We start from the raw sequence: 25,959 nt of genomic DNA, 5'->3' as shown, positions 1-25,959 counted from the left end.
TGGGTGAAGCCCTGGAAAACCCCGTGGTCGTAAATCAGATAAAATGTATCGCTTAAAAACTCTGCCAAGATTCGACCCGAAAGAAAGCGTGCTAGAAGCGGGGGAGGAAGGGATTCAAGTCCGACCCCGGACAAACACCGCAGGCTCTCTGTGCCTCAGGTTCCACTCTGTAAAATGAAGGGCTTGGGCTGTGCGCGCTCCGAGGTCTCCTCCAGGCGTATTTCCCCGCGCTTTTGGCTTCATTACCAGGCCTGAGAAGGGAGCTGGGGCGTTCAGGGGAGGCTGCTGCTGCCTCGGCTTCCCCTTCCTCTTGCACCGTGAGCGCAGCTCCACGGGTGAGGCCCCATCAGGCTGGCCGGCACGGGGAATCGTGGGTGGTCCCCGGGCACACGCACCCCGTCCAGCCCTCGGGCGTCTCCTACGGTCACTGGCCGGTCTTCCAGGACCGCACTAAACGCCCTCCGTCAGGGCGAGCCGCACACGGAGCCCCGCCCACGCCGCGCGAGGCCCCAGAACCCTCTCGGCTTCCGCAGTCCAGGTTCGTCACGTGCCGGCTGGTCACATGACCCGCGCTCTGTCAGTTCGCGACGGCAACAGCCGGTTCCTCCTGGTTACTCCTCGGCCCCAGCTTGTCCTGCGGCTGGCAGCCTCGGTGTCTCCTCCGCTCCCTGCAGCTCACACCCACGCTCCCGGACCTCTGCAGACCGCGCGTCCAGGACCGGGTAAGAGAGACACACCAGTGCAGGGCCCGAGCGGAGGCTGGACTGGGCTGGGGGTGGAGGAGAAGGCGCCCCGGGCCCGCCTCCGCGCCAGTACCCCCTTGTCACTCTTCAGCCCACCTCCAGTGGGATGCCCTCCCCTGGGGTTTGGAGGCCTCGGACGAATCGCAGCTTCGTCCACTTTCTCAGGTGCGGATGTAGGGAAAGGTGAGGAAGAGGTGGGAGACCGGGGAGCGCTGACTCAGCTTTCCACACTCGCCTCGGTCCCCTTCCCTCGTCCCCTGCCTCCCTTCCCTTACGACTGGAAGTGTGGAGTCCTTGTTGCTGGGTGATGGGAGGCCAGGGGAGGAAGGCTGTCCCCATCCTCACGCCCCAAAGGAACTGGAAAGGCCCTCGGCGCCCGGGAGGTGGCCGCTCCCCAAAGCTGCGACACATCCTCCTCTTCCCCTTCCCTCCCCCACTCCCCTTTTCTCCTTTTGGGCCCTAGAGCGTGAGGGCTGGCTTGGTTTAGGCTTTAGGTTGATAGGGGCTCCTCTGATAAAGGTTATTTCTGTTACTCAGATAATTATCTTCCTCTCTTGCCACAATAGGAAGAACTGATTAGGCCTGGGCCAGTTGGCTGCAGAGGTCCCCTGCTGCTTCTCTCTGATCTGTCCTGACCTGTCCTTGTCACCCTGTTTGTTTAGGTAGCACACCCTCAGATTACGAGATTAGCACTAAAACTGAAGGTCCTTGATTTTGTAGAACAGAAAATGGCATGCTGAGCTCTTTTTTGTGGGCATGTACATAACTAGTGATATTGGAAATGTATTTTATACATTAAATAGCAACACAGGTTAGCAGTTGATTAGTAATCTTTATGTATGCATGAGGAAAAAAGACATCTCTATTACATTAAGACTTTAACAGTCCTTGATCGCAATAGACTTGCAGTACTGTTTACACTTGCTTGGACATTGTTTGCATCACAGTCTTGCAGAAGAGCTGATACATTTGTAAAATAATAAGAATTTATTCCCACTTGGAGACATAACTTTTCCACTTTATCAGAATATCATTTTAACTAAGTCAGTCTTTTGGAGCAGAAATATTACCCTTTAAAAAAGTTAAATTTTTTTTGCAATGTCATTCTTTTAATCAATTAATAAAATTGGTAAATTGATGCTATGTATAGCTTTATTTGCACTTTAGAGGTTCTGCACATTTACATTCTCCCAGGACACAGAAGAAAAGTTAATCCTACTTGCATAAATTTGAAGCATTTTTTTAATATTTTATATCTTAAACAGTTTCTGACATGTTATTTTAAATGATCTCTAGCATGATGTTACCCTTACATTAATGGAAATATTTTGAAGAGTCTTTTTATCTGGAAAAATAAAAGTACAAGATGAAAATGCCACTCTTAGGCTACAATCCAGAGTTGGCCATCTGGGATCTTAGAGCTGGAAGGGACCTTTGCAATCATCTATTTGACAGTCTGCTGTTCCCACCCCCCCAACCCTATTTTGCATTAAATCCACCAGGGGGGGAGTTCTATGTCTAAATAATTAAAATTTAGGGAATATAATGTAATTTTGTTTTATTTTTGGTCTGTTTTCTTTACATCTGACTTAATGATTTTCAGAGATCTAACTCATTAATTATTGAAGATCTGTTGAAAAAGTTCAAGACTACAAATTTAGATGACCAAAATGGATATCCGAGGTGCTGTGGATAATGCTGTCCCAACAAACATCATTGCTGCCAAGGCTGCAGAAGTTCGAGCCAACAAAGTCAATTGGCAATCCTATCTTCAGTAAGTAGAGATTTATAGTGAATCATGAGTAGTCAGCTGCTTCTCATTCAATCTGGTAGGCTTTTTTTTTTTCCATAGTCACATTACTGTGATAGATCCTGGAAAAATATTTATGATGTGAAATGGCTGGAAAAACTTTCTATTTAAAATAAATGGCTGTCTTTTTTGTATATTAAGATTTAATGTGTGTGGGTTTTCACTGCTCTTCATTCATCTGCATATGGACCTCTTTTTCTTTTCTTGGGACCTGGTTTTATCATCAGATATATTATCATCTATATTGATCGATATTTATGATAGAGTGAATTCCTCTTTTGTTAAAATATATGTATTTGATCTATCTATATATATATACACATATATACACATGTGTATATACATCATGAATAATGAAACTTAGAAATCTCTACCTACAAATTTTAATTGTTTTAGAAGTGAAGGAACTTGAGTTACAAAGGTAATTCTTTGATCACCCCTTTTGTGCTTATGTGTGCTAACTATAATGATTTGTAGGCATCGAAATGTTTAGGTCTGGTTATGTATCCTGATTTCTCTAGTCTGGATTCAGTTTAGGCTAGAGAGAGCAAAGAGTCTGTTTATAATACCTCTGGATCTGTTTACACTTGAAACAATACCATTGTTTTTCATTATGAAAGACCTACTGGTAAGATTTAATATATAATGGTGGCCTCTGAAAAAATGTTTAAGTTTGGTGAACTTTTTATAATGCTCCATTTCCTTTTATAAAGTTACTTTTTATAATGTTTCCTTTTTCTGCTTCTTATACATCTATATATTCTTCTTTTCTCTCCTATGCCTTCATTGTACTTCACATCCTCCATGAAAGTCATTTTAATTGCTATTGGGAATATAAGAAGTAGATTCCTGTTCTCAAGTGATATAATTGGGGAAGTTAAGACATAACGAATGAAAACTCAAGTTCTAGTTCCATATTCATAGCTGTTTACTCTAAATCCCACTGACATCTCAAACCCAGCTAAATTAACAATCCTACTTAATTTTATTCTTCCCCTTGATTTTCCCTATTTCTGTCAACCTCGTTCCTGGTCACTGACTTTCAAAACAATCTAATATCTCCTCTCAATTTCCAGTATACTTAACTGTATTTCAGGTTTTTATTACCCCTTCAGGACTATTGCAATAGCTCCTTAACTAGACTTCATTCAAACTTTTCCCACTATAATCCCCCCATGCAAACTGTTATTGGAGCCTAAACTTGTCTCTTTGCATCATCTACCTACCTGTTGCTCCATTCTGGGGCCACACAGAATAAATCTAATCCCTTTTGTATATGATAACCCTTTAAACTTTTGAAAATGGCACCCAACCCCTTTCACAGTCTCTTTTTGCCTCCAGACTAAAATCTCCATATGCTGTGAACTCTAGGCTTTTTACCTCTCTGTTCCTTTTTCTCTGGACTCTCCAGTGTATCAATATGGTATAAAGAACTGAGAGCAATTCTCAAGATGGGATCTGTTCAGGACTGTGTATAAGATTGCTGTTGTTGTTTAGTCATGTCTGACTTTATGTGACCCTGTAGACCATGCTGTCCCTAGGGTTTTCATGGTAAATATACTTGAATGGTTTGCCTTTTCCTTCTCCAGTGGATTAAGTGCATTGTTCACATTTAATTAATTAGTTTCTGAGGCCATATTTGAATTTAGGTCTTTCTGACTCCAGGCCTAGTGCTCTATCCATTGAACCATATAGCTGCCCCCTTAAGGTTACATTCTAATGGGTTGTTTAGTTGATTAGTTGTGTCTGTTTCTTAGTGACCCTATTGGGGTTTTCTTGGTAAAGATCCTGAAGTGGTTTGCCATTTCCTTTTTCCTGCTCATTTTACAGATGAGGAAATTAAGGCAAATAAGGTTAAGTGACTTGCCTAGGGTCACCCAATTAGTAAGCCTCTGAGGCCAGGTTTGAATTCATGAAGATGAATCTTCCTGACTTCAGGCCTGACACTCTCTACTGTGTCACCTAACAAGATTATCTGTTCTACAATTCTTGATTATAAGGTTACTTTACCTTTTTTATATTACTAAAACATATTTTTGACTTGTTGAGCTTGTGGTCCACTAAAATCCACAGATCTTTTTCAGGTAGACTGTTAAAAGCTATGTATGATTTATTAATCTTTACCTGTAAAGTTGATTTTTTGAACTGAATGATAAAATGTCACATTTATTCCTTTAAAATTTCTACTTAATATGAATCAGCCTAGCATTCTGGCTTGTCATTATCTTTATGGATCTTGAAATCCGGAATGATAACTATTCCTCCTAAATATATATTATTTGCAAATTTAATAAATATTTTCATCTAAACCTCCAGAATTTTAAAACCAGTGACTTAGTTAAACAACACTGGACAAAGCACAGTTTCTTCTTGACATTTCTCTGAAGATCTTATTCCAGGTTGAAATGACTCTTTCGATCGGCCATGGCCATTCAATCAGTTTGAATCTACCCAACTATACTATTGGAACCCACTTAGCATGAGAGACATTGTCAAATAAATGCTTCACAGAAATCTAGGTATAATCATTATTTATAACATTATCTTGATCTTATTTAGTAACCAAAAGAGGTGGATTTAGTCTTGAAGGACCTATTTAAAAAAAAAAAATTTGAACTTTTAAAAAAAAGGGGAAAAAAAGGACATTTCCATGTATAAAGCAGAACATAGAGGATTCAATATAAAACCATGAATTTCCACTTCAGAGGGTTTCCTTTTTAAAAGAAAAATCTATGTAATAAATACGTTGTTTCCAAAGCTACATTGTTTTTCTGTGCTTCCTTCTAAGTTTTCTTTTGTTTTCTGCTGTGCACTTCTAATTTTTTTCCTTCCCTCCTTTCCTCCTCCCTCTCCCTATCCTGCCCTATAGAAGGCTACAATTAAACACACACACACACACACACACACACTTTAATAAAAGAATTTGTTCTGTAAAACTTGGACTCAGTCAAGAGGCACATCTCAGGATCTAGAAGGTCACATGTGACCCCTGCATCTATGGTTTAGAATATCCTTTCATATGACTCTATGTAGTTTTGATTTCTTTATAGAAAAACTGCCTGTTCATATTCTTTGACCATTTATCATTTGGGGAAAGACTTATATTCTTATAAATTTGATAGAGTTCTTTATATGTTTGAGAAATGAGATCTTTGAGAGACTGAAATATTTTCCCCAATTTCCTTCTAATCTTGGCTACACTGGTTTTATTTGTATAAAACATTTTTAATTTAATCTAATTGAAATTATCCATTTTACATCTCACAATGTTCTCTACCTCTTATTTATTCATAAACTGTTTATCTCACATGAGTCTGATAGGTAATATGTTCTGATATATTCTACTATGATAGGTAATAAGTTCTAATAGGCAATATTCTCTCTTTATATCTAGGTCATGTATCCATTTTGACCTTATGGTCAAACCTTAAATGGTTTAAGATATTGGTCTATGCCCAATTTCTTCCAGACAGCTTTCCAACTTTCCCAACATTACTTTTAACCAAATAATGAATTCTTATCCCCCAGACTTAAATCTTTACATTTGTCAAACACAAGGTTACTATAATCCTTTACTGTGTATTTTTTGTCTGCTCTCTTCCTCTGATTGACCTTTCTTTTGCCTTTTTTTTTTTGGAGGGAAGAGGGCAGGGCAATTGGGGTTAAGTGACTTGCCCAATGTCACATGGCTAGTAAGTGTTATGTGTCTGAGGCCGAATTTGAACTCAGGTCCTCCTGACTGCAGGGCGGTACTCTCTTCACTGTGTTACCTAGCTGCCCTAACCTTTCTTTTTCTTAGCTGGTATCAGATAGTTTGGATATTTACTGCCTTATGATATATTTAAAGATCTGGTACTGCTGACCCTCCTTCCTTTATATTTTTTTCATTAGTATCTTTGAAATTCTTGACCTTTTTGTTCTTCAAGATGAATTTTGTTATTTTTTTCTAATCCAGTAAAATATATTATTTTCATTATTTAATTGGGATGGCATTGAATAAACAAATTAAGTAAATTATCATTTTTATTATGTTGGCTTTGCCTACCCATGAAAAATTGGTATTTCTCTAATTATTTAAATTTTGTAAGCAGTGTTTTATAATTAGGATCATATAGTTCCTGGGTCTCTTTTGGCAGGTATACTTTCAGGTATGTTATACTATCTTTCGTTTATTTTAAATGGGGGTATCTCTTAATATCTCTTTTTTCAGGGTTTGTTGGTAATATATAAAAATACTGATGATTTGTTTATTTTACTTTGCTAAAATTATTAATTGTTTTAACTGACTTTTTAGTTGTATCTTTAGGATTTTCCAAATATATCATCGTATTGTCTACAAAAAATAGTTTAATTGAAGAGAATTAAATTGCTCTCTGTTATTTTGTGTATTTTTTATAGCAAATGAAAAGCAGTTTCAAATAGTCTTCAAGAACCCGTGTAAAATCCCACCTATGATACTTACTAACTTGCACAAGTCACTTAAAACCCTGAACCTCACTTGCCTAATCTCTAAAATGAGGGGATAACTAGGTGACTGAGTGCATAGAGTACCAGACCCCAAGTCTGAAAACCCAAGTTCAAGTCGTGCCTCAGACATTTACTGACTGTTTACTTACCGACAAGTTATTTAACTGCTATCACCCTTAGTTTCCTTATCTGTAAAATGTAGATAATAACTAGCACCTACCTCCCAGGGTTGTTGTGGAGATAAAAGGAGTTAATATTTGTAAAGTACTTTGCAAACAATAAAGTGCTCTATAAATTACTGTTATTGTTATGAAGCCTCTGAGGAGAGGGCTCTTCTAGCTCTAGCTCCGATCCTATGATCCTGTTTTTGGTTTCATGGAAAATATTTTCTAAACGTCACAATAAATCAGAATAATTTGGACTATGACCACATACTGAGAGAGAATCAGGAACATAGAAGGGGAATAAATCCCTACTTATACCTAGAATGGAACTATTTTTGTATTATTTTGATCTTTCTTAGAAAAATGCCTTAAAGTTAGTAAAATCTCTTTTTGGGAGGGATGAGTCAGAGTACCTATGTTGTCTTCCACATTTAAGGATTTAGTATTGTTATTTAACCTAGGAGAATATATAGGACATTCAGGTCATAAAGTTTTGAGTAGGCAGACCAAGCATCCCAAAAGAGTTATATTTTTAGAGCAAAGGAGGCTAGCTAGGAAAATGTTTGCAATAGGATGTGCTAAGAGCATAAGGTAGTTGTGGCAGTGAGAATGGAAAGAGAGGGCGGATATAGAGATTTTAGTGCCTTTTGAAGGGCATTTAGTTGTCTGAGCTAGTTAAGGGGGGCAGTGATGAATTTAATTTTGGACATGTTGAATTTGCAATGTTAGTAAGATATGAGTAGAAATGTCTAATAGCAATTGGATCAAAGGGAAGAGGATTTTTTTTTCCCCTAGTGGTTTTGTATTTGGGTATTGTATTTGTACTTGGGTATTTTTCGTTTTTTAAAAAATACATTGGGTTTTATATCAGATTGCGTGCCACCTTGGAGAGGGGTGAAGGGAGAGAAGGAGGGAGAAAAACTTGGAACTCAAAATCTTCCAAAAAATGTCTTTACATTAAAAATTGTCTTCACATGTAATTGGAAAAAAAATAAAATACTATTAAATAAAATAAAATAAAATAAAAAACTTTGGGTTTAAAACAGTATTATAGCTGGAAAGGAGCTTTTAGAGACCATCCAGTTTGACCTCATTTTAAAGAGAAGGAAACTGAGGCCCAGTGAGGCTAATAGATATACCCAAAGTCACATAAGTAAACTTTTTCCACCTCTACCACACCATCTCTCCCAGATCTGTCTCACTGCATCTTTCCTCATTTTAAAAAATGATTTTTAAAAATTTATTTATTTTTAGTTTTCAGCATTCAGGAAGAGGAGTTTTACAAATACATGCACACACACATACACATATTTATTTAAAGGAATTGTAAGCATTTTACTTTCTGTGTGAGCTAGTGTAAATAAGAGACCAAGGACTGATTGCTTCTTGGGGAAGAACCAAGAGAAGTCTGTGAAGGAAACAGGAGTGAAGAATGAGTTTCAGATTATATTATGGAGCAGATTTCTTCTGGAGTAGAGGTGTATGCTTTGGAGAGGAGCAGGACTAGAATGAAAGGATAGATGGAGTGATACAAATGGATTGAAGGAAGATAGATAAGTGCCACAGATTATTCCTTTATTGCCTCCACGAAATAGGAAATAAAATATAGGAGACTTATATATTGAATATGAGGCAATTTGCTTGGGGGGGGGGAAGGAAATGGGTTTTTACTATAAATGTTTTATCTTTGATTCCCCTTTTCTTAAACATTGTGATTTTTATTCTCCTTCCTTCAACTCCCCATTAAACCCCATCATGTAACAAAAACAGTTAAGTAAAGTCAACCAGCTTCTGACAAGATTTACAACATTCCACATCTATATTCCTCTACCTTTCTTACCAAGAGGAGGAAAGTTTGTTTTACTGTCTGTCATTTTGTGTAAATATTGATATAGAATTTACATTTAACCTGAGCTCTCTTTTAGTGCTGTTTTCATTTCAACTTTTTAGGATAGGGGGCTTTAGAAGAGAGAAGAAAATCTAAAATGACCTCTGGATGGTTCATTGGAAGCCAACTTTAGTATACACATATTAACTTTTATTTAACAAAACAAATTCTATACTTGCTTTCTAGGGGACAGATGATTTCAAGTGAAGATTGTGAATTTATTCAAAGGTTTGAAATGAAAAGAAGTCCAGAAGAGAAGCAAGAAATGCTTCAAAATGAAGGCAGCCAGGTATTTTATTTTGAGACTTTTTCATGTTTAAAGTGTTTAAGTTCTGATAAAATTTAGATGTCTGGTTCATAAGACTTTAAGTAATGAAAATATGTTATGGTAGTATCTTATAATAAATGTGTTCTTTGGTGTTTAGACTTGGCTATATGAATGAATCCTTTCTTTTAAAAAATAATAAAATCTTAGGTTTTGAATACTTTATCGTTCTTAAGGATATGCTAGGACAAATGGGAATGAATTCCATAAATCATTCTGTAGAAGAGATTTTATTGTAATTCCTTTTATTTAATTTTGATAATTTTTGATAACCTTTATAAAGTTTTAGCTAAAAAATATCAGCTTCCATAAAACTCTCATTAGATTTTAGGGCACATTACATACTGTCTTAAACTCAAAGGCTTAAGGAAAAAGTATAACTAATTTAGAAGTGTATAGCATGGGAGCAGCTAGGTGGTGCAGTGAATAGAGCACCGGCCCCGGAGTCAGGAGAATCTGAGTTCAAATCCGGCCTCAGACAGTTAACACAAAAACTAGCCGTGTGACCTTTGGCAAGTCACTTAACCCCAATTGCCCTCCAAAAAGCAAAAAAAAAAAATGAAGTGTATGGCATCCAAGTGGAAATCTCTATTATCTCTATTTTTTCACATAGCCAATACCAGTCTGATAGGCAAATCAATTCTTGTAATTATTCTATGAGATAGCCAGGATAACATCTCTCACTCTTGGGTTCTTCCGGTTTTTTATTTGCAGGTGAGTAAATGATTTTGTAGATTCTAGATGATTGTACAAATAAATGTTAGATTAGTGGACTGACAAGAACACTGGCATTTCCTTCCTCCTTCTCTAGCCGCCCCCCATGTCTTCACATTTATACCTTTGGTCTAGTTTATCACTTCTTCCAAAATGTAGTGAACATTCACTTTGGTTTTAGTTGAATAGCATTAGGGTCATTAGGGAGATGACTATCAATGGAGTTAAATCCATACAAAAAGGTGGTATGGCCAGAAGGAACTGCAAAGAGAAAATGAAAGTTCTTTCTTGTTGACATTTGTTTATTCATCTGTTACTTTGGTGCTTTTTGTTAAGAAACTATTGGTTTGTATTTATGATTATTACTTTTGTGTGATGTGACTTCATGTAGATGTTTCTTATAGGTACAACTGTGTGATCTTTTCAATGAGAACACCTCAAATGTGGTATTTGTTTATATATAGGACAGAGATAACTAGCTAATCTGAGAGAGTCCTGGGTCACCTAAAGAAGATAGTTACTTTAATACCTGCTTGTTTACGTGTGGAATACTCAAGTCAAGATTTTGGCCTTAAAGCACTAAATGTTCTGAATATTTGAAATTAATTGTTTGGTTTTTTTTGCCAGAATGTCACTCTTGATAAAATATTTTTACCATATGGTTCTCAGCTTTCATTTTCATTTTTCATTTTCAATATAGCCCTTAGGGCCATCATTTGCTTTTCCTGTGGGCATAGGTAAAGCTTGAGATTGAAGACCTTAAAGGAAAGAGGAGAAAAATCTGTAATTGGGTCCAATCAGTTTGTTCTAAGCTAGAATTAGAGTGAAATTGCCCATGTTATCTTGACGTATTTATACTCTTATAATATAAGGAAAAATTAAAAATTACATTTTTTTTCCCAATTTGGTCATCGTTTCTTATAGCTCAAAGATTTTTGTATCTTTCCTAAAAAATTTATACTTAGATTATAAACTTCTCGAGGACAGGATTTGTCTTATTTAACTTTGGGTTTCCCATGGCACCTAGCACATATATTGTGCAAAATAGACATTTAGTCAGTATTAAATGAATAAGTGTTTCCTTTAAAGACAGTTTGAAATGTTTTGTGTTGTAGAGTAGTTAGTTGTATACTTGATTTATCCTCACTATTTTTATAAGCTTCTTCAGGTAGTGTCTGCATCTAGCTAATCTTTGAATCTCCCTATATAGCAGCTTGGCAGAGGGCCTCATCCATCACATTTTTTTGTTTTTTTTTTTTTTGGATTATATCTGGCATTTCATCCATGTAGGGATATCTTAGTGAGGGAACTCTTCACTAATGTAGTTAGGTACCTGTTTTGCTACTTCTGGTCTATCAGTTCATAGACACTTATTATATGCTAGGCACTATGTGCGGCACACACAGTGTGGCACTGAGAAGTGTCTTTGCCTAGGATCCCACAGCCAATATGTATCAGTTCAAAGGACATAAACCCAAGTCTTTCAGACTCCAAGGCCAATTCTATCCCACAACGCTGCCTCTATTCCCATAATATGTACTCAATAAATAATTAGTTTAATTTAATATCTTTTAGCTATTATGCTATTTCTTTTCGACATATTGTCCTTTAGAAGGTGGCAGAATCCTATGTTTCTCTTCCTTGAAAGATTTGGAGGCAGTGTATTTTAATAACGACAGTAATGATTCTACTTACAGAGAAAAAAAGTCTGTTTTAAAAAAATACAGTTTTTTATATAGCAATTATCTCTTTTATATATTTGCTGATTTTCTCTAGCAAATGTTTAATCTCGGACTTAGTTTTCCCTGTTCTCAGGGTTCTTGGAGGCAGTTTCACCCAAATTTTAAGTTGAATTGTGTAAGTATATGGAGTAACTTTAGCTAGTCAGACATAATTATCAAAAATTAATCTCTTGATAAAGTTATAGATTACAGTATTTAACATAAATTTGAATGTGGTTTTTGTTTTCTAGTGTGCCAAAACATTTATAAACCTGATGACTCACATCTCCAAAGAGCAGACAGTTCAATACATACTGACCCTGGTTGATGATATGCTTCAGGTAGGTTATACTCCATTTAGTTCATGTGCTAGTTTTGCCTTTTTGTTTACTTTGGAGTTACCACAATTTTAGAGATTTCACTTACAGATAGTGATAATAAATTTTCTCTAATTCTGTAACTTGTGAGAATTGTGGTTTAGTAATTATGAGCTTATGTGTAGACACGATTTGTTTTTCAGGGTGATTAATATGCAGAATTTCCTTATTTTCAATTTCTCATTTCTTTATTGAACATATACTGTGTGTGTTTAATTTTGCTAGCAGCTTTTCTTTTGAAATTGGCTGTTTTTTCCTATGGCAGAACAAGGTATCTTCTGTATTTCTACTCCAGCTTCCTACCTAATAGTACAACACAGCCACAGAGTCAAGTTACTGATCTGTTAACATTAAAACTCCTTATGTTCAGGGAGAGTTAAAAAAAATGATATAGTGGGTTTTTAGGGACATCCCCTGAGAACATGAATGCCCATGGACCGCAGTGTGTGTGACTTGTGATTTCATGGACTACCATATCATTTATAACTGTCAGCCCTCTTATCTATGGATTCAGAGAATCAGGATGAATGAAGTTTTTTCTTCATAACCAAACTTTCTAAGCCTCAAATTTGAAGACTTAGATAACAGTTAAGCGTGACTTCTTTTCTTAAGCAAGAAAAACCAGACATTTAGCTCTGTCTCTTATCTTCCAAAGTACCGTAACTAGACCAGTGCCTGTGAATTAAGTGGATTAATCACTTACAGAGCTACTAGAAGACGAGGATGAGTATGTTCAAGACCAGAAAAATGTAAAGTTGCAAACAAAAGGTTGTATATTTAACGTGAAAAATGAGCAAGTAATTTCCAGCTGCCTTCTGGGACACTGAGGACCCTACAGACGGTGTATGTCAAAGGCGGGACTTGACCCCAAAGGCCAGCTCTTGAGCACTTTGCAGCTTTTCCTCCCCCTCAGGGATAAGGATTCAGGGCAGTTGATTCAATAACTATTTACTAAGTGCCTGCTGTACGGCACAGTGCTAAGTGCCGGGTCATTTTTATTAGAGAAAAGCAAAGATCTTTTTAGGATCGGATCAAATGTTGCTTCTTCCTTGAAGACTTCTTTTATTATCATCAGTTATTAGGGCACTTAAGACATTGGTGTATATCTTCTGTGACCACATGCATGTTATCCTGGCTCTGTTTAAACAAAGGCTGATGTATTATTTAAGTCAAATTATGAACCTGTGTTTTCTTTTATAATTGAATGAACCAGAGTAGGGCATGCAAACGTGAAGGGATGATATGATCATATGTGGAGGCCGGGAATGAGTTTGGCATTTGCAAGGAGACAGAAGATGATTAGCTTTATTGGAACCAGAAGTTTCATGTTAGAAGGTAGAGAGTTGGAGGGTAGGTTTTGACCATATGATATCAGATTATGGCTTCTTTTGAAAGCTGTAAATTTAGAGTCCATGAAGTAGGAATTAGGAATTTTTTTATACTTGAGCAGAAGTGTGGAATAGTAAAGTGGTAGTTTAGGAAAATAAAAAGTATTTTATAAAATTGTTTTATATATGTTTATATTTAATATATTGAATATTATGTAAGTATGCATGATATATACTAGAAAATAAAAATATTTTATAAAAATTTCTATAAAAATAATATTAATATTTATTTTTTTGGCACTCAGTTCTTTTAGCTATAAAATGAGAACAGTATTAACTTACATAGCATTCTTGGACTAAGGATAAAAATATTTTAAAGTGTTTTGTAGCTGAATGAAGTCCACATTAGAAGTACTTTTACTTGTCTCAGTAGTTAGAATAAGCATTCCACAGCATAAGAAAATGAAAGCCTTTGTCAAATAGCAGGCAGTTGTTAACATCCAGAAAACAAACAAACAAAACAAAAAACGAATGTGAGTAAAATAGCATTTTTTATGATCTGAAAATTAGAAAAATAATATAACAGTATTTTTAGTGTGTTACTGTTTATATATTTAATAGTGAAAATACTTCATTTTCATGTACAAAATTTGACATGAAAATGACATTTCTGAACATTTTTGTTTCTTCAGGAAAATCACCAACGAGTTAGTATTTTCTTTGATTATGCTAAACGTAGCAAGACTACAGCTTGGTCCTACTTTCTGCCAATGTTGAATCGCCAGGATCTTTTCACTGTCCACATGGTAAGCATTCAGTTGATTAGATTCCCAGTGTAGAGGAGAGGTGATTTTTATGGACATTTGTGGTTGACGCATTCATTTTTTTATTCCCTTGGGAGTAACCATAGTTATACTATTATTTAGGAGTCTTAGCTTTGTTAATTTCAGGTTAATGGTTGGATAGCCTTACTAATTGTAAAATACCTTCTCACAAAGTAGTGAAAAGCAGTGGAGTGGAAAAGAGTCTGTACAAAGCTGGGGGAAGACACATTTTAAGCCTTATCATCCAAATAGTGTATGTCATTGGAACTAATAGAGAACAGCAAGCAAATTAAATGGAAATGATTTAGTTGTGTTTCTGTTATAATCTATTCTTTTTATTTTTTGTACAGTCACACCACCACAGTGGGACTTTTACTTCCACAAAGGCAATGGCAGTGACATTTAGGAAGTCTGAATTCATACTCCAGAGTGGCTGAACCTGATCTAATCAAATACAGAAAATAGGAATTAATATGGTTTTAAAGGTAGAAAATTCCAAAAAGAACAGAAAAAATATGATGGTCTTATTACAAAAAAAAAAGCCACTGAGAAGGCATTATTAACTACTTATTAATATTTTCTCTTCTCTATAAAATATTTGAGAATAGGCTTTGAACTCACTAAGGGTATCTTTCATGAAAGACAAATAGGAAACAGGCAGACTTTTGTAAATAGTTTTCTCCAACATTTCATATTAATTTTCACACTTTGAAATAACAAAACTTGTAAAGAATATAAGATCCCATTATGTTTGTTGATTATAAAAACAGCTTTTGACTTTGTTGAACAAAATGTGTCATTGTGTACTCTTCTCCAGTAAGGTATCTCCAGTGCATTATGATAAAAGCATACAAGACTTTATGATAAACTAAAAAAAATAACTTTATTCAGTGATCTCTTATCAACATTATACTTCATGTTACTTTAAGAAATCTGTGATCTCATCATTATGAGCACTCTAGAACAGTGCTAAGTTGTCTGTGCCTTTTCATCCTTTGTGTGTATGTATGTGTGGTTTTCTGGTGATTTTATATGTCTCTAAACTATAGAGTTCCACAAAAAAATCGAAACTGTAATTGATCCAAAAGGCAGTGGAAAGATGTATGGCAGAATCAGGTAGCTTCACAATAGTTCAGTTTAACAAACATCTATCTCTGTGATCTCCCAAAGTTCTTCGTAGAGGATATATCGAATGTGATGAAGACCCTCAAATCTGTCTTTTAAAATTATGTGGGTACCAGAGCACCTTTTGGGTTGCTTGTCTGCTATACTTATTCTTGCTACATGGTTTATCCATTTCCATTTAAAGTATAAAGTCCAAATAAAAGAGGAATTCCCCATAGATACAGATGATGGAACATGTCCCAATAAACTCCTTTATTTATCTTTTAAAGCCCTTCACAGTGCAATTCCAACCTATCTTTCTAGCTTCATGTGTTATTACCTCCTTCCCATGCTCTGTGGTCTAGCCAAACTAGCCTTTTTTCTGTTCTTCATAATTGACACTCAGAGTTACTGTATATAATTAGGTTGTCCTGAGGTGCCAACACCTGTCTCAGAATGGAGGAAGGAACTTGGGAATTTGGACTTGGAGAGAGGGGGTGTTGATGGATAAAGATAAATGTGGTTGTGTTGGACACAGGCCCTGTGGTTGGCTTTTGTAGGGAGAATGGGATCCAGCCACTCTTTCACCCTTCTTATTGATTGATCATATACCCTTTGAGGTTGGGCCAAGGCCTTCACTTTGAAGAAAACTGTTTTAGTGCACTTGTTTGTGGTTGATGTACTGATTGCATTAAATCCTGCTGAATTATGGAGCCTTTTTATTGGTATCCACAACTATTCCAATGCAGTCTGCATAGGAAAAATCTAATAGAAAAAGAATGTATGTTACCCAGATGTTGTTTAGTTGTCTTTTATTTGTATCTGCTTCTTTTGTATTTTCTTGGCAGAGATATGGGAGTGGTTTGGCCTTTTCTTTTTCAACTCATTTTACAAATGAGGGAACTGAGGCAAATAGGGTTAAGTGATTTTCCCAGCATCACACAAGTAAGTGTCTGAGGCTGGATTTGAACTCAGGGAGAGGACTTTTCTTGACTCCAGGTTTGGTGCTCTATCCACTGTACCACCTAGCTTCTCTATTTCCCAGATGATGACGTGGAATTGTATGGACAAATTTTGGATTTAGAATTGAAAGGGAAAAAGTTGATTTGAATTGCATTTAGGTAAGTTTTAGGAGCACTTCCTGGCCATGTAACCCAAAGGACTGTGGAAATGTGTATGGTAGGCATAAAGCCATAAAACGTATTTCCAATTATGAGTTATATGAGAAAAGTAGCATAAAAGATATCTGGAAGGTACGTTATGACTAGAAAAGAATGTGGGCTAGCCCCATAGCAAGAGCAAATGATAACAGATCAATAGGTTGAATATTACATTAGTATCCAAGAAATATCAACCACAGTAAGGCTTTTAGAGTCTTAAGTATGTCCTTGATGGAAGATTTATGGAGGGAGAGGCGTCCTATGAAATGAAAAGGTGTAAATGGGTTTTGATTTGTAACATCATAAGAAGTACTGACATCCATGAGATCATGGATTGATTTCTCAAAGTTTTTAAGTGAGATTGCAAAAATAAATGATTTAACAATTGTCTACATTTATGTAGCATTTTATGGACATTATTTTATTTGATCCTCATTATAGCTCATTGAGCAGCATATTCTGTGATTTTCCCCTCAGAATACTTTTTTTTTTTTTTTGCCTTTTGGAGCACAATCGGGGTTAAGTAACTTGCCCAAGGTTACACGGCTAGTTTTTTTGTGTGGGTGTTAAGTGTCTGAGGCTGAAACCGAACTTGGGTCCTCCTGACTCTGGGGCCGGTGCTTTACTCAGTGCACCACTTAACCTCCCCAAGAACACATTTAAAAAAAATAAATTTTTATTGATATCTTTGGTTTTTTTTTTTTAACATCATCAGAATTTTCTTCTGTATCCCTTCTCTTTCCAGATAGTGTTATCATATGTGACAAATAGTAATTTTAAAGACTAAAAAAAAATGTAAAGTCACGATAGGATTTTGACACTTCAGAACATATTGAGATTCAAATATTTAAGGATACTTGATTGATATGTCTTAGGAATCAAATGTCATTGCTGATTATTAATCCACTATGATGCAAGCATTTCTTCTTTGTTTTTAGGCAGCAAGAATTATTGCCAAATTGGCAGCATGGGGAAAAGAATTGATGGAAGGCAGCGACTTAAATTATTATTTCAACTGGATAAAAACTCAGTTGAGTTCACAGGTAAAAGAAATTTCAGTTTTAATCTTAAAAGGAATATTTAATTTATATTATGGTGCTGAAGTCTAATAGTTATGTTAACAAACTGAAGTGCCACACATTATTAGTAACCTTCATCTGCTCTTTGGTGGGAGTTTGCTTCTTTGGGATAGACCTGACTCCTCTACTCGCCGTCTCTTCTACTTGCTCTCTCTTCCTATCTCTTGTTTCTTCTGCATTATATACTTGCACGCCATGGTAAAATTCTGTTTCTCTTTAACTCCCTTTTGCTGCATTTCTCTATCAGCCAGTATCTTGTTTGTATTTAACTTCCTGTTGGTGATTTCCTGTTTCATTGCATTTTCTTGCTGTTGAACGTTAAGACCTAAAATTGTTGGTGAGACTCTTTTTATTGGGCTATTCCTATTGATCCCAGGCCTATCCATTCCTACTCTTTCTTGAACAAATAGCTAGGTGGCTTTTTGACCTGAGATATAGCTTTTCAGTTTTTGGACTTATTGCTCTTAAGAGTGGGGTCAAAGCCAATGGGAGTTAAATCTCTTGGTATGTTGAAGCTTTCAGCAAGAATGCTGCTTTCCTTATAGCCTTCAGGCAGGTAGGTGGTGAAGAAGAGAACATTTAAGATTGATTTCTAGATAGGGTGAAACAAGGAGTGGGATTCCTGGAAGAGGATCCTGCAGAGGAAGTGATGGAAGAGAATGGAATAAGCGTTATCACTGAAGTGGTACTTCATGGTGATGGAGACGTATCAGAGCAGGATGATGTCATTTAGAGGGTAATGGGAGTTGGTAACGCACTAGAAGGATTTTATTTGTGACACATAGAAAAGGGCAGATACTGATGTATGGCATTGTTTTTCCAATTAACTTATATTTGAGTACACTTTCTGAAAGATACAGATAGGTGTGTGAGTGCAATGCTTAAATGGGTTTTAGCTTCAGGCATGTGACATATGACATTTACCATTTTTTTCTATAGCCAATTCTTGGTACTTTAAAAAATTGCACAATATATTTAAGAGTAATAAAAATGGGTATAGTTATATCTTTGAAAAAATAGTTCTGGAGATATTTGGTAATATAAAATACTTGACTGAAACAGTAACTTCATTAAGGTAAGAGCCTACTAGTTTTATTTTAAAATGTCTTTTTGGGGTTAGTTTTGAAAATAATTCTATCTAGAAGAGAACTAGTTAATTTCAAATCAATCCCATTTCTTCATAGATCCTTCAAAACAAGATACTTAGAATGTGAAAGACACAGAAGTTTGAAAATGGGACTTTGTTTTTAAATATATCATCACTCTCAATTTTAATGTGCTTCATTAACCAACTAGCATTTTAGAGTTCTGCACTCTTACTATTTAAGATAAGCTTTCTTTAAACAACTGTCACTAATTTTAGAATTCTAATATGGTAACAGGATTAACCTTTCAATCAATCTTCATGTAGTAAGTTGGTTCATTCTCCAATTTTTGGAGTGAACATTGATAGTAAAGAAGCAACACTGTAATTTGCAATTAGTCTTTTGGGTGGTTTCATTTCATTTTTGTTCTAAACTTTTTGGAAATAAAATTTATATTGTGACTCACAGCTGAGACAATAGGTATTATTGCAAGAGCCTGTGGTTACAGTTATTCATTCTTAGTTTCCTTTTAAAATACAAGGAAATAATATTGGCATAATTATAATTGACTATAAAAATTTCAGTGTCTGTAAGAGTTTTTCTTAGAATTGAATTCATTTTATGTTAGATAAGTCATTTTGAAAGGGTCCAAGTCTGTCAAAGGTTAGAGACTGTCAGCTTCTTTGTTTTCTTCTTTTTTTCTTTGTATTTACTCTTACTTCATGGCTTTTCATAATACCTGGGTGCTGTTTTACTTTTTAAGAGCAATAGGTGTTGTTTGTCTCTGGAGAACTTTGAATTGTTGCAATTATTAGAATTCTTTCCTTGTACTTGAGCTAGGATTGATTTTGTAATCTCTCTTTAAAGATTATCACTGTGATTAGTTTCATTTGTATTTAATGTTTTTTTTTTCAAGTACCATGTGATAGTATTTCTGGAAGACAACTTTTAAATGATTTGAATGACTTTTTTCTTCCTCATAAAGGCTAGAAATGCACCATTCCTTTTGAAACAGAGTTTTAAAATTCAAAGTAATTGCAAGGTCACATCCTTGACACTTTTATTATTTAATGGCATCAATCAACAGCATTTATTTAAGTTCCTAGTCCTAACATTGTGGACAAATAATAAACAAACCCTGTTTATTTCCTTAAGGAACCTTTCATGTCCCTTTTGTATGCTCATTTTTTGTCCCTCTATCTTAATTACTCTGCTAAATATGTAAAAAAAATTTTTTTGATTGAGTATAAGTATACTACTATTGGTATGTCAGTCCTTAGCTCTAGGGCACAGATCCAAAACTCAGGTGTGTGTCTCCTCAAGTCTGTGCAAGGAGAGAAACATGGTTGATTTAGCACAAATTTTTGAATACTTCTTGAAGCCTGACTCAAAGTGCATGTCCTATTGAGAGAGACATCTTCCTTTCCTTCTGAAATTTTGTGTGACTCTAGGGTTTCTTTTTCTGTATTGTCATTTAGTACTTTAATGACAATGCTTTTTCTCTACATAACAAGGTTCCTTTATAATAAGGATACACATATTTGCAAATACTTAATATTATTTAAAAAAAATGTGTTCTCCAGAATATTTTCTCATATTACACTCATGACAACATTACCTTATTATATACTTAACTAAATAGAATTAGATAAAAATTAAAATTTGTTTAGTTCCCTTTCCTAAATTGATGTTAGGATAAATTAAAAACAAAACTAAGTAATGAGTTATTTATTTTGCAATAGAAACTGAGTGGTAGCGGGAATGCTGTTGAAACAGGAACAGTCTCTACAAATGAGGTAAGTATCTATACCATCTTAATACACTGACCTAGCGTACTACATTTGTTATTGTTAATAAGTGATACTTAATTTTTTAAAAAAATGTTGACCAATCTCAATTTATTTTAACAAGTCTTAACATCATTTAAATCTGTTTATCATCTATCCACTTTAGGTTTTGGCTATAAATCAAACTTTTTTGGCAGTCCATGTTTATAAATTGTTTTTGGCACATGATCCATCACTCTTTCTTCTTGATCTATTCTACAGATTAGCTCTGCATCATAAAAATCAAAGGAAGACTGATTATTTGCTTGATTGTTGCTTAGTGGGGCATTGAAATTCTACTATTATGCTTCTTATCACCGTTTTAAACTTTTATTTATTTAGGTATCCGGACTAATATCTTGTAAATGATATTCTTTATAGATAGTGGGGCAATGAATGATTAGCAGGTTTTGTCAATTATTTAGCCATAAGATTAAAGAGAATTGAGTTGGGTGGCATCAGGAGACATGCATGGATAGTCCCTGTTTTCCCACTCTAAAGTGTGGGTAAATCACTTAATTTCTTTAGGTCTCAGTTTCCTTATTTGTAAAATTAAAGTGCTGTTTTAGATATCTCTTAAGAGCCTAGCAAATTCTGATATTCTGTGATTACAAAGCAACTAAACTTCTTGGTGTCTGTAGCACTCAGTTATCCAAATATTATACCTCAGAGCCAAGTCTGGAAGGGTAGGAGTGCCTTGGGCAAGTGCTTTCTTTCTCCATCCTCTCCCTTCCCCAAGATTTTCATACAAGGGAATTGCACTTGGAGTTTAAGCAGGCATGCAGATGGTCAGGCACAAAGGATCAACACAGGGACCTTGAAAGGGGGTGTGTAAAAGTCTTTATCAAGGCAGCCTCATTGTGTAATCATGGAGTGTTAGAACTGGAGGAAGCATCAAAAAGCAATGAGGCTAACCCTCTAATTTGCCAGGTGGAAAAATAACCCACTTTGTTGGAGGTGATTGCAGGTGTGGTAGGGGCTGAATATATTTATGGATGTGAACATGCTCTCTGTTCCTGAATTATTATTGTAGAAATTAATTAGTTAATAAGGATTTCTTTTCTCTTTGTCTCCTTCCTTCCTTCCTTCCTTCCTTCCTTCCTTCCTTCCTTCCTTCCTTCCCTCCCTCCTTCCATCCCTGCCTCCTTCTTTCCTTCCCTCCTTCCTTCCCTGGTTTTCCTAGCTTCCTCACGCTGGAAATTTAGTGGCCACTCATGGTCCTGATCCCAGTATTGATGGGCATGGAAACTTCAACCTGCTCTGTTGTAGTTCCATTTCAGACTGGTTCATCCCTCAGGCATCCTGGTGTCCCCGTAGCTCCTGGGGGCTTACCCTTACTCTACTGATTCCACACGTAGTGTGGACGCCTGGTTATTTTGGCCCATGTTAGCCAACTCCTTGAGCTCAATAGATCTGCTACTATCAGCCTCCCCCGTAACACAGATTACAAACATGAGCTATCACTCCTAGCAGCCTGAGGAACAACTTCTGTATAACTATATTTACAAGACAACTACAGAGTAGAGAGGAAGGCACTAGCAGCTAGGGATACTGGGATAGACCTCTTATAGAAAGTGGGATTTGAGCTGAATCTTGAAGGGATCTAGGGATTCTAGGAAGTAGAGAAGAAGTGGGAGAAAATTCCAGGTATAGGGGATAGCTAGGTCAAAGGCAAGGAGATGGGAGATGTGTTGCCTTGTGGGAGGAATGGCAAGTAGACCATTACTGCAAATCATCTACTGTGCTGAGGCAATGAATCCTAAAAAACTTTCTTACGTAGGAAAGGTAAGAAAGGGTGGGAAGTGCTCTAAATGCCAAATATATTAATTGATTAATTATTGATTAAGAAGATGATAGGGTCATCTGTGATTTGGGAAAGTCACCTTGGCAGCTGTGTTGAGGATGGGTTGGAGTTGGGAGATACATGAGGTAGGAAGACCAATTAGGAGACTATTGGTTTAGGCCATGTGAGAGGCGATAAGGGCCTGAAGTAGGGTGGTTATAACTGTGGGAGAGAAGTGGAAATACCTGAGGGATGTTTTGAAGACAGAAATGATAAAATTTGGCAACTGAGTGTATATATGTAGTGAATAAGAGTGAGGAATCTCACTCACATGTTTCAAACCTGGATTACTGGGAAATTGGTGGTTTTGTTGTTACTGTTCTGGGTATCTAGGCGGTCCATTGGATAGGCTGGGCTTGGAGTCAGGAAGACTTCCAATCTGTCAGGCATTGAGGCTAGTTTGTAAGGAGGGCCTTTTCGGAATCAAGGTTAGTATTGTGGCAATAGGTATGAGGCACTGGTTGTAGAAAGGATTTCAGTTGGTAGAGCATCCTTTTGCTTCATTCAAGAATAAAATCATTTCCTGTGTTTGCTCTATGGCAAGAGACAGTTCTCAAATCTTGCTAGCTTGTGATTTGCAGGTGGAAGTAAGTGGACTCACCTGACTGTCTTGACTGTAAAAGAGGGGAGAGGTATGGAGAAAGATGGACAAAGAGAGAGACATGGATATGAAGAGGACAGGTGCTATCATCAGATTTTTTTTTTTTGCCTTTTTTTTTGGAGCAGGGGAAGGTAGGACAGTTGGGTTAAGTTGCCCAAGGTCACAAGGCAAGTTTTTCTGTTAAGTATCTGAGGCCAGATTTGAACTCAGGAAGATTTTTTTTTTAAATGAGTGTCCATTATGACATAAATAATGTTTTGACTGCTTCAAGGTTTCATAGTTTTATCAATTTGTGATTACTTCTACCAGTGTAAATGACAGCCCCTCAATAATGGCCAATTTGGTGATGAATCTCTTGTTTTAAAAATTTAGAAATCTGAAGTTTAGCTTAATTTCTTGAAACATGTAGTTTCAAGATCTGGAAAGAACCTTGGAGGTCACTTAGTCTGGTTTCATAAAAATTGAAATTTAGAGCACTAAGTAATTTTTGTGTTTTTTAGGTTTTTTCATTTTCAGTTTCCCTGAAAATTTATCTGTCTTCATTTCTGAAGAGGCTTTCAGTCAGGTTGGAATGCTCTTTAAATGTGTTCATTTATACAGGCAATTTTTTTTAATTCTTTCCTGAAATTTTAAAATTTTTAATAGGAGATTCTTAAGACTGAAAGTCCTTGAGGCCTCAAAGGAATAAATCTCAAATAGTGAAGTTTCAAACATTGGTGCCTGGAGATGTGGGAGATAATTTCAAATACTGGATTTTGGTGTCTATCAGAAGTCCATCACATGGGCAACTGTTTTATTTCCTAGTAAGACTTTCAGCCCCACAACTTTAGGTTTTTAGATATAAGTGAAAAACAGTTTTGACAGATTAGCAGTGCATGATTTTGCCACTTGATGTCAGTATAAAATAAAATTTTATTTTGATATATACTACAAAATGAAAAAACTCAAAATGTTGATAGGCCATATACCATTCTCTTAAAATGGTTGCAGAGACTTATCTTAAGGTTGTGAATGACTCATTCCCAATTTCTTGATACTCTTAAAATACGCTTGTAGTTTTTTAAATATATGAAAACAACAATTTCACTTTCAACTGTGAGGATTAAGTGGTGTCTGGATATCTTAAGTAAGAAGTATAAACTACTTTTCTGAAGTGTTAAGCACACTGCCAAAAGGTCCTTATGTTGGTTTCTTCTTTTTTCTTTTTTCCTACTTTGTCAGTCAGTGAGATCACTGGACATTGTGCTGATTTAATGAACTAAATTTAGTAACAGGTTTCAGGTCTGTATTTCAGATTTTTCTCTTGCAGGATAGTATAGCATTTTAATCTTCTCTTGGCCTGTGATTAATTCTGAGCTTTTTGGGGACTTACCAGAGTGGTTTTTGATCAATTATGTACCATTTTGTTTGTTTCAAGAACAGTTATTTATATACAGTATTTAAATATGAATGATTGCTTGAATAACTTTCCTTTATATATTCTATGTTAGAGACTTAATATTGATAATACTTCGGTAGATGTTTAAAATTGTAAATAGTATTTTATTTTTTCTAATTACATGTAAAGATTGTTTTCAGAATTCACTATTTATAAGACTCTGAGTTCCAGATTTTTGTCCCTCTCCTCTACCATCCTCAAGATGGCAAGCAGTTTGATATACATGTACAATCATGTTAAGCATACTTTCACATTAGTCATGTTGTGAAAGCAGAAACAGAATGAAAGGAAAATAAACCCACCAAAACAAAAAAAAATTGTGAAAATAGTATGCTTCAGTCTTCACTTAGACTCCATAATTCTTTCTCTGGATGTGTATAGCATTTTCTGTGAAGAATCTTTTGGAATTGTTTTGGATCATTGTATTACTGAGAAGAGCTAAGTCTATCATAGTTGATCAGTGTACAGTATTGCTGTTAACTGTGTACACTGCTCAGTTCACTCAGCATCAGTTCATGTAAATCTTTCCGGGTTTTTCTGAATTCTTCCTGCTTATCATTTCTTATAACAGTAGTATTTCATCACATTCATATTCCCCAGTTGATGGGCATTCCCTCAATTTCCATTTCTTTGTTGCCACAAAAAGAACTGTTATAAATATTTTTGTACATGTAGGCTGTTTTCCCTTTTTGATGATCTCTTTGGGATATAGACCAAGTAGTGGTATTGCTGGCTCAAAGGGTATGCACAGTTTGACTGCCTTTTGAGCATAGTTCCAGATTCCTCTCTGGACTGGTTGGATCAATTCACAGTTTCACCAGCAATGTGTTCAATTTTGTCACATCTTCCAACATTTATCATTTTCCTTTTGTGTCATATTGGTCAGTCCGATAGGTGTGAGGTGATGCTTCAGAGTTTTAATTTGTATTACTCTCATCAGTAGATAACTTTAATTTCTTAATCTGAAAACTGCCTGTTCATATCCTTTGACCATTTGTCAATTGGGGAATGACTTATATTATAAATTTGACTCACTTCTATATATTTGAGAAATGAGGCCTTGATTAGAAACACTTGCTAGAAGTCCCCCCCACCTCGCTTTCTGCTTTCCTTCAAATCTTGGTTGCATTAGTTTTGTTTGTGAAAATCCTTTTTAATTTAATGTAATTAGAATTATCCATTTTGCATTTCATAATGTTCTCTATCTCTTGTTTGCTCATAAATTCTTCCCTTCTCCATAGAACTGACAGGCAAACTATTCCTTGTTCTATTAATTTGCTTATGGTATCACCCTTTATGTCTAAATCACGTACCCATTTTGATTTTATCTTGGTATATGGTATATGTTAATCTTTTTTTTTTTTTTAAAGCAATCGGGGTTAAGTAACTTGCTCAAGATTTTATTTATGGGTGTGGTGCTGAGTGTCTGAGCCCGGGATTCGATCTCCAGGTCATCCCAACA

General features: G+C 35.9%; 1 protein-coding gene across 3 annotated transcripts in view; it reads left to right on the top strand.

Annotated features, from left to right (window-relative positions):
• Positions 1-525: 525 nt before the first annotated feature.
• ATP6V1H (ATPase H+ transporting V1 subunit H) overlaps positions 526-25,959 on the top strand; it is a 114,968-nt gene continuing 89,534 nt past the window's right edge. Inside the window, exons 1-7 of one of the 3 annotated variants that reach the window (XM_069099939.1) lie at positions 527-722; positions 2,347-2,517; positions 9,259-9,361; positions 12,084-12,173; positions 14,230-14,343; positions 17,564-17,668; positions 20,532-20,585. In XM_069099939.1, the coding sequence (XP_068956040.1) occupies positions 2,405-2,517; positions 9,259-9,361; positions 12,084-12,173; positions 14,230-14,343; positions 17,564-17,668; positions 20,532-20,585 (579 nt within the window). In that variant the 5' untranslated portion in view covers positions 527-722; positions 2,347-2,404. Of the gene's footprint in view, positions 723-773; positions 909-2,346; positions 2,518-9,258; positions 9,362-12,083; positions 12,174-14,229; positions 14,344-17,563; positions 17,669-20,531; positions 20,586-25,959 lie in introns of those variants that run through there. The other 2 variants (XM_069099940.1, XM_069099941.1) reach the window with 2 other exon arrangements.

This window comes from Petaurus breviceps, unplaced genomic scaffold, assembly GCF_028583685.1.
Source record: "Petaurus breviceps papuanus isolate PSGF00001 unplaced genomic scaffold, PetGlider_PUasm1.0 38, whole genome shotgun sequence".
In the NCBI taxonomy this organism is placed as follows: Eukaryota; Metazoa; Chordata; class Mammalia; order Diprotodontia; family Petauridae; genus Petaurus; species Petaurus breviceps.
The sequence above is the reverse complement of the archived record's forward strand: the minus strand, read 5'-3'. Positions and strand labels throughout refer to the sequence as shown.